The sequence below is a fragment of the Oreochromis aureus genome, linkage group 4 (assembly GCF_013358895.1).
Source record: "Oreochromis aureus strain Israel breed Guangdong linkage group 4, ZZ_aureus, whole genome shotgun sequence".
In the NCBI taxonomy this organism is placed as follows: domain Eukaryota; kingdom Metazoa; phylum Chordata; class Actinopteri; order Cichliformes; family Cichlidae; genus Oreochromis; species Oreochromis aureus.
Genome location: NC_052945.1, coordinates 15,994,775 through 16,007,645, shown reverse-complemented (window position 1 = coordinate 16,007,645; position 12,871 = coordinate 15,994,775). Strand labels below are relative to the sequence as shown.

Sequence of the window (12,871 nt, the reverse complement as noted above, 5' to 3'; positions counted from 1 at the left end):
GTGGGTCAGAGATTAAAGAATGAAGCCACAGACAAAAGATGACACAAATCCAATCCCACACACGCACACACACACACACACACACACACACACACACACACACACACACACACACACACACACGTCCCATGTAAACTCCCTATCATTATTAAAGCCATCATCAATTCCAATTCAAACTAATTTGCAGATGATGACTCATATTAAAGTAGTTCAAACTGCTTTGTTTATTCCCTGAACCAATCTGTACCAAGTATACATGAAAAAAATATGACTAACCCTGATTTGAAGAGCTCTGACTAACCACTAATTAATCACACATCCTTCAGACCACCCATCATGCTTCTTGCAAAAACTGCACAAACACTGTTAGTTAGAAAAAAAGAGACATGGCAATTACCTTAGCCACCTTTGGTCCGATATCAGACAGCTTTACTCGCCACTGCTGGGACTGAAAACATGTGAGTGAACCAAAAACAGCAAAGTGCCGACACACACACACACACACACACACACACACAGGTAATGAAGCATGCAGAGCTGATCCACCAGCGGAGCTAGCAGTCTACTCATCACTCTGTTCACACCATTACAACAGTACAATAGGCAGAAAGTTCACTGCTGTATTAGGTGTGCAAATGCAATGAAAAGATGTTTACTCGATTTATCATTGCAGCATACACGCAAACTTGTCTCGCTGTCTAAACAGTAACTCTTCATTGTCTACATACATTCTCTAATCTTAACCCTAAAAATCTACCCATCATCCTGAACTGACAGGTATTTTGATCTCAGCACTAAAACTAAATCTAAACTCTAAAATAAAACTGCTAGATTAGCAGCATTCTGCTTATACACAGAAATGATTCCTATAAATGTTTCTACTGATTCTTTCTGGATTTGCAGACAAAGACACTCATCAGTGAAAGAGTCATTCCACATTTTTTTTCAGCACTGCAGTGATGAAAAAAAGCCCCAGTATGTTAGTACCATCATCTTATACTACACTTAGTATTATAGACTGGACAATGCAGCTTAAGTCCAAATTAAAAACTGGATCTTTTGCAGCTAAAACTCCAGTCAATTGACAAAAAAATTAAGATGCATTTATTTTTGATTGAATTTAATTGACTTTTTTTGGGAAAAAACAATATCCTGAGTAATGATAGTCATTTTTAGTGATAGCAAAGAAATGTCTGCTTCACAAGAGACATTTCTGAATGTAACATTGACTAACTACTGAAATAAGCATGTGAACCTTGTGAAAATAACGTCTCTCACAGAAATCACAGAATGGCAGAGGAAAAGTGAAGGTGAAAGGCAGGTGAAAGAAGACAAAAAAGGACCATCATAAAGTGAGGGGCTGGGGGCCCGATTTACCTGTCGGGGACCAGGGTGAGCTAGATAGGAGGAGGTTTAAGTCCAGGTGAGTGCACGAAAGCCAGGCTGATCTGACAGAGTACCCTCCATTTAACATAGTGGTGACAAATGAACACAGAAGCTGGAGCCACTAATTACACCTATGATGGAAAACTTTACAACTTCTTGCCACACATGGCACATTGTATTGTTTGTGATGCTGAAATGGATTGAACTTTCTAGGCTGGTTGAACTTTGTATGGATCCAATACCAATATAAATATATAAATACTCTACTTTTACTTTCCATAAAACTAGTTAACACAAAAAAACCACACCTTTTAGATTTTTATGTATTTTGAAACTGGGCTTTTGCGCTAGTATAGATCTGGTATCAATCAAATACCAGTGTTGGTATTGGTATTATCAATACTTAGTTTGATCCACCCACTTCTAGTGCAATCAAACTGATTACACAAATGGAGACTGATTTTAAAAAGAATATAATGAAGACAGGGACAAAGTAAAAGAAACAAAAAGGAAAGCAGATGATAGGGTAGATGATCCAAAGCTACTCATAATTCTCCTCCAATTGTTTTTCAGCAGACTCAACAAACAGTCAAACCCTTCTGACGAATTGTCAATCAGAGCCCTTCGAAGGGACTGGTGGAGTTGTTATGATAGGTTCTGGTGACAGCTGAATGGCCAACAGCACTGAAAGCCTTCTCATTTTACATAGGAGGGGGAGACAGCAACTGATTGACTGATCCAATGACAGAGAGTGAGGAACTCTCCCATAATGCAAACTGAAGGAGATGTGGCACGTTTGTTTTACTTGACATGTTTTACGACGATGATGCAAGCGATACATAATGAAAAATCATTACAACACTAGCCCCTTTGCAAAGAGATACAAATATCACATTACTTCTCAATCTAGAATCAGCTTCTGTTTCTAAAAGAAAAGATTTTTGTTTTAATGCTTGTTTCAAAGCTTTTATTAACACAGCCAAAAACAGCTCAGATCAAATACACAAGAATTTAATGCCTAAAAGGGCCGTGTTTAATTTACATTTACAAGTTAGAAGCCCTAAGATCCAAAGAAACAATTACGCCTGGAGGCTAATTAAAACTGAATGAACCAGATCTCCTACTGTTGAACAAACACTAACATCGCGATATGTAGTCCAAGCTGCAAGAGAGAGCTTGTCAGACGTGTGAAGAGAGATTCACTGGGAAGGACGACCACAATCGTGATCTAACCAGGAGGGAACTCAAGAAAGGAAGGGCTGAAGTTAGCTGGTTAGCAGCAACTACACTTTTAAAATCGGAGCAAGGTGTCCACTCTTAGATCATACATGGATGATGTTGTTCTCTCATTGGAATGAGATTAAAAAAAGTTTAATTAATTAATAAATATAGTGGTTTAATATACCTGCATATATATCCTTCCTAAACCTAAATTTCTTGTTATTTCAACGAGTCCTCTGTAGGGTTACCTAAGGGTAGATGTTTGATGGTAGAAGACAGTAGAAAAGTAGAAAACCCTTTTCATTTTTCAGATTATTAAACACATTTTAATATTAGACAGAGATAATGCGAATGAATACAAAATACTATTTTAAAATCAGTGTTTATTTCATTAAGGGGAAAAAAAAGCTATCCAAACCTACCCAGCCCTATGTGAAAAAGTAATTGTCAACTAAACCTAATAACTGATTATTGTATTTATTTGTATTACTAGTTATTGTATTTAACAATAACTGGTAATGAATGTGTCACATCACTGTGGAGGAATTTTAAGGCCACAGCTCTGCTGCAAAAACTTGACTAGGAGACTTCATTTTGTTTTTTCTTAGCTGTTAAAAGATGGACTTGCTGGGGTGTTTCTGATCATTGTCCTGCAGAGTGTGCTTGAGCTTCAGGGCATGAACTGATGTCCAACATTCATCTTCAGGATTTTCTGGTATAGAGCAGAATTCATAGGTTTGGATAGCTTTTATCCCTTAATAAATTAAATTATCATTTAAAAACTTTGTCTAATATTAAAATTTGCTTAATGATCTAAAACGTAAGTCTGAAAAATATGCCAAAAATAATGAACCAGGAGGTCAAATACTTTTTCATAAAAATGTATGATGAGGCATTCTGACAACAAGATTTACCACAAAAACAAACACAAACAGGTACACATAATCAGACAGAACCTGAGACAAGTTATGAGTCAGTTCACTCAAAAAAATGTTTAAAAAAAAATAGCGGTGGTATGTAGTGTGGAGTTTGTCAACTATTTTTCCTATTTCGAAATAAATGTGATCAATGTTCAAATTGCTCAGATTAAGTCTTCCATAACAGCAGCTGGGCATATCCAACCTTTGGCCAAACAAGCTATTAATGGAAAGCTTCCACAAATGTTCTACAACTAATAGTCACTGCAATAAATAAATATATAATAACAATAATAATGATGAAAACCACAACAAGGAAACTGCTATAAGATGTGAAAAATAAGAGTTAACAGAACAGTGCTAAGGCATGAGTGATTACATGCCAGACATACAGATGGAGTCGAGGAGTCACGGCTGGCGTTGTGCTGAACATTTAGTTGCCAGCACAGGTGGCATGTTATGTAAAGATCAAAGCACTGACTCCTACATGGCTGCAGGAAGAACTGCACAAGGATGAGTGAGACACAACCTAAGTCATCAAATATGTTCTCATGGAAAGTAAAGGAGAAAGGGTGAAGATATCCAGGTGTTCCATACTGGGTGTTTGTTAAACAAAGCCAGCAACAGCAGTTGAAACAAAAATGCCAAAAAACAAAAAAACACCATTAAGCCAAGTGAAGATGCAACATAACAAATTCAATAAAACATCTGTGCTTCCAGCTGCCTGTTTCATTCTAAGTGACAAATTCACACTAACACATTATCTCCTGGCACTATTATAAAGTGCTGCTTTCAGACAGACCTGCAACATGGGAGACTCATGAGATTTCTAGGTTAGTCCAGCATTCATTTAACCATCTAAAATAGACTTCTCTAGGGGTTCTCACAAAGGACAATCAGCCCATTGTATTAGAAAGTAATTATTTTTAATCACTGTTTGGGAGCCCTAATGTCAAAAGACTGGTAATCTTATAATAGCTTTCTGTGTTAACAAGAAACAAATCTAACCTATTTCCATTAAATAACAGGGGGGAAAAAACGTCAGTTAACGTGGCATGGAAATAATCTTTTGTCTTTTTGTACTATGTGCCAAAAATTAAGCTCATTTCTCTCCAATTACACACTGAGCTGAGCTCATAGAGATGGGCAGATGAGAACACCATCCAAAGCTACTATTGTAGAGATCAAAGGCATCATTACCATACATAAATAGACAGGATGAAAGGGAGAGAGACGGCTGTTATTTCCACATTCACAATGTCAGCTGTGAACAAAAGATGTGTTATTATATCAAAACAAAAGTCAGACTAATGATTTTTTGTGATTCTCAAAGAAAGAAAGCAAGAAAGAAAATAGAAAAAAACAACACCAAAGAAGAAGAGAGGAGAGTAGATAACAGGGAAAAGATTTTCCAGATAAGATTGCTGTGCTGTGTGAAACAGATCCTCTGCAGATATGAGGTTAGGTCTGACGAGGTCTGGAAAAAGAGGAGAATGAATACCCCAGTGATCTAATTGGCACATAGACAAAAAGAAAAAAAGAAGTGGACACATTAGGGGACAAAGGGGATAAACTTGAGAATAAAAGAGCTTATTGAACACAGGATCGACTACAGTCCTTCTATCCACTATTGTTGCCTAGGTTACCGCCTCTAGTGGGCGAGGAGTGCTGACAAACTGGTGGTGAGAGAAGACAAAGAAACACGCAATCAGGGAGGGTGAAATATACCAAAAGATGGCATGGCAAGGTTTTTTTTCTATTATCTGTAGCAAAAGCATTCGGCTCTAAAAGGCTGCCTGATCAGGGACCAGACACTGCGGGTGGTGAAAAATATTTCAATTTCTGTATTTGTTTAGCTTTTAAAATTGTCTACCTCTGTTTGTGGCCTTCTGCTGTGAAAAATGTCCGCTTTGAAACATGAAGAAGAATATTTTTAGCAAACATAGAAAGACAGCCCTAAATTCAGATTAAATGGATATGGCTTGTTGAATGAAATACTGTCCTCAAAGTTACAGTGGGCAAGAAGAAAAGAAACACAATAAGCCTCTCAGATAACTGGGACACCAAAACATGGCCTGTTTCAGTTCCACAAATGACTGACCTCACAGTGCAAGCACAGATTTGGATGGCTTGACTGGAACCATGTTGGGCAACTGTCGGCGAAAGAGGACTGCAAGTCTGCAGTTTTTTTGTTTGTTCGAACCACTTGTTTACACCGAGTGATTTCACAGACCAACATTCAACAACATAACAATTCAACTACTGCAGCTAGAGCAATAAAATACATGCTTGTTACCTTACAAAGATGCTTTTTTGACCTTGCACACAGTTGAACAATGATAACCAATGATCACAGGGCCATGTACTTGTAATTGCCACACAGGAACCTCACAAACACAACCCTAGAGTAGTCAAAAAATTCAAAACTTTAAAACTCACATTGACAGAAAACATTTATGTAAAATACATCATGTAAAAATCACTGGTATCTTCTTGATTTTGAGGCACTTTTCCTTTTTCCTCAAAAAATTAAACCTTCTGTCATGTAAAGAGAAATTAAATATTGTTTTTTTGTTTTACAATCATTTGAACAGTCAGGTTATTGTGCTTTAATTATAATATCGGATGTTTGCTGCAGAAAACACTTGGTCTGCAGTGGGGAGGAAAATTCCTCTACTCCCTTATACTATAATGATGGTTGCAACTTGCAAGTTGATCAAGTGCTACATGTAACCCACAGCTCTAACAATACTGTTTCAACTGCGAATGCCCTCCAAGTTAAACTTTGTCGATCAAGTTGGTAATTACATGCAATCTGTTTCTGATGATAAAGCAATTATCTGTGATAAAACATCAAAAACCACATATATGTTGCTGTGTGCATAGAAAGAAATTCACACTTAACAGAAATTCACATTTAACTATTACAGTTGTGCTCAGCTGCCTTCCTGTTCTACAGAAATATAACCAAATTACAACCAGCTGGCAGGCTGCTGAGTCATGTTGTACTCATTGATAAAAATGGCAACATGTTGATAGTCAGTCTGCATTTATAAATTAGATAATAATAATTTGCAAATCTTGAACCGTCCCTCTGAAGATGATAGCAGCCAACACAAGTCAGACTGTGATTGTTTGCAGAAAGGTTGGCTCCTATCAAGCAACCTGTACAATCGCTTTGTGATCACTCAAGCAATGAGCAACCATTTAGTTACCACAAGTTGCAATCAGTCACAGAATGTATAATATAATCACCAGGCAACCACCAATTTTTCTGCTAACGCAAGGAGGTTGCTATCCTATTTTCACTTTTGGAACTCAGCACTTAGCTTGCTCGGTATTACAAGGTAGCTTTGTCAAGTTAAGTTTGCCCAGTGTTTGATGGTTTTTGATGAATTTTACAAAATTCGATAGTTCCCCAGCTAGCATCATCTCAGGATATTTGAACAAGAAGGCTCATCTCATGCACTTAGTATCCCCAGAGTATTTTAATTTAATTAAGAAAACGTAGTATTTTCATTCAAAAAACTTCATTATTATGCTGTATGTATTTCTTACCCCCACCCTTACTTATTATAAATACTTTTGATGGATATGTACTGCAAAGTGCATGTTGCACGCAGGACTGTATACATTTACTCCATCCAGCCACTTTTACAACTTGTATTTATTATATCCTCTTTTCTATGCTCACTATGTAAGTATTACAATAAATTTTCTCTTTCATATTTCTTTCCCTCTAAGAAAAATAGATCACATACTTATTAATGATGTAAAACATGTACAAAACATGTCAAATGCATCCCTATTTCTTACACTCTGTGCAGTATGTCTTTTCTTAACATGATAGGTTGTTATTGTAATGGGATACACACAAGGTGACGCACAAACAGCTTGTTTCTGCTGAGCTCTATCACATTGATTTGTATTCATGCTGCCTCTCTGGCTATGCAGCATTACAGTCCCCATCAACACCAGCAGCAGCTCTAATATCAACAGTGTTCTCGTTTTGACTCTAACGCTGCTCGACCTCAACTTGCTGCTCTTTGTTCTTAAGACGCAAATACACCGACAATTTCAGGACATACAAGCTAAAGAGCCCTGCTTGACCTTGACCTTTTTTGTCGGTGTTGTTGATTCAGTCCTAAAGATTAAAACTATAGTATTAAAAGAGATTAAATCCAGTCATTCTTACAAGACAGTGCAAAACACACAGACACACACACACACACACACACACACCCCAACAGAAAAAAGATGGATACCTTCACCCGGACATGAGCATAGTGAGAATAACTGCTCTATCTGATCTCTCTTCACAATAACTTCTCTTGTTGGAAATGCATTTCTAAAGCAAAGCCCTCCTGAGACCACCATTAATAGCCTACAGTGCCAAATAACACATCTTAATGAACCACTTGTAAGAGTAAAGCCCATTGTTCAAACACACAAATCCTACGATCTGCTTATGAATGAGTTGCCCAAATGCACGATTCTCCGAACGATCGAAGCCAAACACCAAGAAAGTACATCCATTTAAGCTAAATGCTCCAAAATATTCCCTAGTTTGGAGACCGCTTCATTTGCATTTGAGGTATGACACTTCAGAGAGGGTTGAAACATTTGAACGTTTTTATTTTTATGTGCTTCCAAGTAATTTCCAGTTAATTTAACTCAACAAGCGTCTTATAAATAAAGGAGGACTTAAGGAAGCAACTTTTTTGTAAAAACATCTCACTGCTGTACTAGTGCCAACAGAAGCCAACACATTAAAAATGAAAAGAGACAGATGCATATACACACACACACACACACACACACACTGAGCAGTCACGTTGCACTTAAGCTACAGGGACTGAGCTACAAAGATTACCCCCTGTTTTAACCTGTTTTCTAGCTCTGATCTTTCATTTCTCTGTATTCAAAACAGCCAACTGTCCTCTAATCTTTTAATGGATGTGCCATCTCTTTTGTCTCCCCTCTCAGAGACAGACACACAGACTGAGAGAGTGAGATGGGCAAATACAAAAAGTCTGCTGTCTGAGTCCGCAAGCGGGACACTGGGTGCTCCTCTTGCATTCCCTAATGGATTCTCCTATTATGAGATGGAAAATGAAAACTCCAAGATAATAATTTGGGCACCGTCTGTTTTTAATGCTGTAACTAACTGGGATGGTACTGACGTCTTCATACAGTAGTACAAACCTTGGGTGAGCAGATGTAATGTAACAAATTAAGAGACCAAAAAAGAAGGTGTTTTTTCCTCACAAACACATAAAATACCAGCAAGTTACAGAAGATGTTGATTTCAAAAAGAATTCCACCTTATGTGATTCAGCTTAAGACTACTTCATTCAAACCAGCCACGTTATTATCATTATTATCTGCAAATAGAGAAACACTGCAGGAAAACTGTGCAAAACACTGAGCATGTCACTTAATATAATTACAATTAACACAAACTCACCCCATACAAAAAAAATCAGTGTCCACACATTAGAAACAGAGACTCTCAAAACTTTATCATCACCAACCTTCTCCAGCTTTTCAAAATGCTCCCGCAGGAACTTCATAGGACGCTCGGGCTTAGCGATGCAGAGGTTCACAATGCACTCTTTGAGGATCTGCTGGATGTTGTGCTTCTGCACGAAAATTTCACAGCCCTTCAAACTCTCGTCTTCTTCCAGAGTGGAGGAGGAGGTGGCCATCTTATCTTTTATCTCTGTGGCAGTGGGAGAGAAACAGGGTGGACCATGAGAGGAGGGCAGGGAAGCCAAAATAGGATAGCAGGGAGAACAATGTAGCAGGGGGAGAAGAGGGCTGAGGAGAGCAGAAAAATAGAAGGAGGGGCAAAATGAGGAGTGTATAATGAGATATGACGGGCACAGGGGAGAGATTTGGAGGGGGAATAGATCGTGGGAAGCAGGTGACTTAAAATTTCACCAGTGTTTTTTTATGCTTCTTGCGCACAAAGGCAACACTGCGAGCAAGGTATGATGTTTTGTGACAACAGAGGGTGTTGCCAGTTTATTCCCTTTACTAAACAAAATATAAGTATAAATAAAAAAGCAAATCTATAAGTTGTAGAACTAGGTGGAATGTTTTAATTTAGAAGATTGCCCAAAATAGACAATCTGATCTTGTTATTACTGCCACTAACAATTTTCAAGTGTTTGTCCTAAAAATATATATTTGTGTTGAGAATATAAAGTTACAGATTCTAAAGTTAGAGGATATTATCATCTGCTTCTAGATGGTTGAAAAGAAGTGTACCTCTTACTTGTGTCTGTTTGTTAGAAGATCTTGATTAATCAGACCGTGTTTTATCTTAAAGACCTCATGGTACTATATCACTCCTACAGAGCAGTTTGCTGGAATAGGCCTAGGTTGCTGGGGGCTGGGGGCAATGATCCACTAAGCATTTCTTCTTCACTCACCACTATGTGTTTATACACAACTTTGTATGTAACCATTATTATTAAGTTCCGGCTCTCTTCCACAGTGTGTTTTTTCCTGACTTCTTCTCCTCGCCCACAACTGGACTGAGTCCAGTTCTGCTAGAAGTTTCTCCCTGTTAAAAGGGAGTTTTTCCTTCCCACTGTCGCCCAATGTTTGATCATGGGGGGGTCATATGACTGTCGGGGTTTCCTCTCTATTATTGCAGGGTCTTTACTTTACAATATAAAGTGTTTTGAGGCAACTGTTGTTGTGATTTGGTGCTATATAAATAAAGTTCAATTGAAATTAATGTAATTGAAACCGACAAAAAAAAAAAACAACACATCTAACAGAACTTAACTTATTATCAGTGGAGGTCCACTGGAACACGGCCTATTTTTCGTGGCGGATAAACATGACTGAACATTGAAATACTGGAAAGTAGTGCCTTTATTTGTGAAACTAAATACTTCAGCAGGTGGAGGCAATGGGAATTATATAACAGCATATGACTACTAACAAATACTAGTAGCCTATGCAGATAATTGTGCAATACGTCTCAAAGCAAGACAGGAAGCTGGGCAGGTGTAGCTAGCTAACAGTTCACTACCCTGAATCACTTCCTCAAAGGGAAATCACGTTAACCGTATCGTTATTTCTGCATAATAAACCAGACTCGAGCATGACTTTGAGGATGACATCAGGCTGCAGCTTCATTCACAACAAATACACCATCAGCGATGTTCACACGGAACAATTTTAACTGTGTAAACTGTGGCGCTTGTGATGAAACCGAACACCTGCTCGTCTGCATTCAATACACAGCTAACACAGCCAGAGTTGCTAACCTTACAATGACAACCAAACCACAACGAAGGGGGAATTACGGCGACAGCATAAAGCATCACGAGCCCGGTCTAAAACCACCCCACCGCTATTTCGTAGGCACGGTTCAGTCCTTGCTCGCGCTCGTGTCCCTACCGTTATTTGTGGAGAATGTGGAGGAAAAAACACCTCGCTGGTTGGTAAGAGATTGATGAGGTGCCGTTCGTTAGCTGGGATGCTGCTGTTGCTGCCTCTGCCTCTGCCTCACCGCTACCTCTCTCGCTCTGCGTCAGTCTCGATGACGTCAATCTGTCATCTCCTCGACCGCATCGGCGCTCTCTCGAGGCCAGCGAGCACGCGGCAGCGCATTTACAGATTAAACACCCTTAGAGGAAATAACCACACAAAAAAGAACTTGCTGCTGCTATTATTATTATTAGTATTACTTAGAGGCGTTCATTTCCCAGTATGAACGTCTCCATCATAGTCTTTGGGGTTACAGCCTCACTGCTCTGCAGCTACAGCCCTAGTATCACATTTTTATGACGTATATGCATGCTTTCCCACCACATGATTAGTCCTACGGCTAAATAACACTGAATTTAAAGCCTCAGAAACCATCCCGAATCTAAAACTGAGACACTAGTCTCTGTGCCCACCCCAACAAATGCCACCTGGTTCTGTTATAAGTGTGTCAAAGGTCCTGCATTATGAATATTCTCATATAAAACGCCAACATTTTCTCGGACTTTTAAAAGGTCATCTCCATCATGCATTTTTGCTTGTTGTCCACATTGTTCACAATTCTTCATTATTACTGATAATAAAATATTATCATGCCATATGATTGTCGTATCATTATATGATTGTGATTATATTTTTGTGATATGATTATCATATGCACTCACAAACCCGCAGTACTGATAATACCTTGCTTTTACTTGTTTATATTATCTATTGTGTTGGGATGGTTTTGTTAAACACATAGGTAATTAATTACCTCACTCCGCCTCTCTCTGTGTCTTTCCTTTGTCATGTCTCTTGGCTTTTGACTCTAGTGTACACAAGCAACACAAATAGCTTTCTAATTATCAGCAGTTCTGGTCTGAAGTTTACATAAACTCATTATGGGCATGAATGTCATGGTAATTTGGGATTTTGATCTGTTCTTTTTCAGGGTGGAATGACTGGACATCATACATCTCTAATGACTGAAGAGAACAAGAACTGGGTGCGCAAGTTTAATTTATTTGAGGGGGTTTTTTTAATCCACAAAAAGTATACATAAAGGCTCAAATATATACATACACCTACTTAAATTGTTTAATATGTGTAAATTGTCCTTCCTTGTGAAGTCTTCTTAATGACTTCACAAGGAAGAAGCCTATACTTCTTGTTGATCATAATTGACTGAAGTGAATTGAAGTGGTAATTTCTCTTTGCCAGGATTTGTTTGGCAGTACTCATTGTAATGGCTAAATCTTAGAATAATGGGAAACTCCAAGGAATTTAGTAAAGATCTTTTTATTATTCCATCCATTTTGTGCATTGTACCAGTACCATTAGCAGCAAAACAGCTCTAGACCATCATGCTACAACCACATTGCTTGGCTGTCACTCACAAAGCCTTTCTTGAAATGTTTGTCAGACCCAATGGAAAGATGCAGAGAAAAGTCTTAGGTTTGAAAGCCTCACCTTTACTCCTCCAAACATATATTCTGACATTGTGGCAGAGTAGTTCAAGTTTGTCTTGTCTGATCATAAAACTTTTCTAACCCATTTACCCTTAAAATTTCAGTCGAGCCGAGTTGAGTGATGATTTTGGAACAAGGGCATTTTTCTTGGTCATTGTCCACAATGATGTAAACTACTCTTCACTGTGGACAGTGACGCTATTGTTTTTGTAGTTTCCAGTTCATGGCAGGCTTCAGTCTTGGTGGTTTCTGGGTTATTCCTGAGTATCCTGACCAATATGAGGGTGACAGTTGGCTCTTCTTCCAGACTTTGGCAAAGTGATTTTGAATTGGCAGTTGTTTAGATTTGACTCCAAGAGACCTTCCCAACTTGTGTAAATCTACAATTCT

General features: G+C 38.3%; 1 protein-coding gene across 1 annotated transcript in view; it reads right to left on the bottom strand.

Moving 5' to 3' along the window:
- Window positions 1-11,190, bottom strand: part of prkar1b (protein kinase, cAMP-dependent, regulatory, type I, beta) — a 65,104-nt gene extending 53,914 nt beyond the window's left edge. Inside the window, exons 1-2 of the mRNA XM_031741306.2 lie at window positions 10,944-11,190; window positions 9,059-9,246 (exon numbers count right to left, since the gene is read on the bottom strand). Coding sequence (XP_031597166.1) covers window positions 9,059-9,232 — 174 coding nt within the window. The 5' untranslated portion in view covers window positions 9,233-9,246; window positions 10,944-11,190. The remainder of the gene's footprint in view (window positions 1-9,058; window positions 9,247-10,943) is intronic.
- Window positions 11,191-12,871: the final 1,681 nt, after the last annotated feature.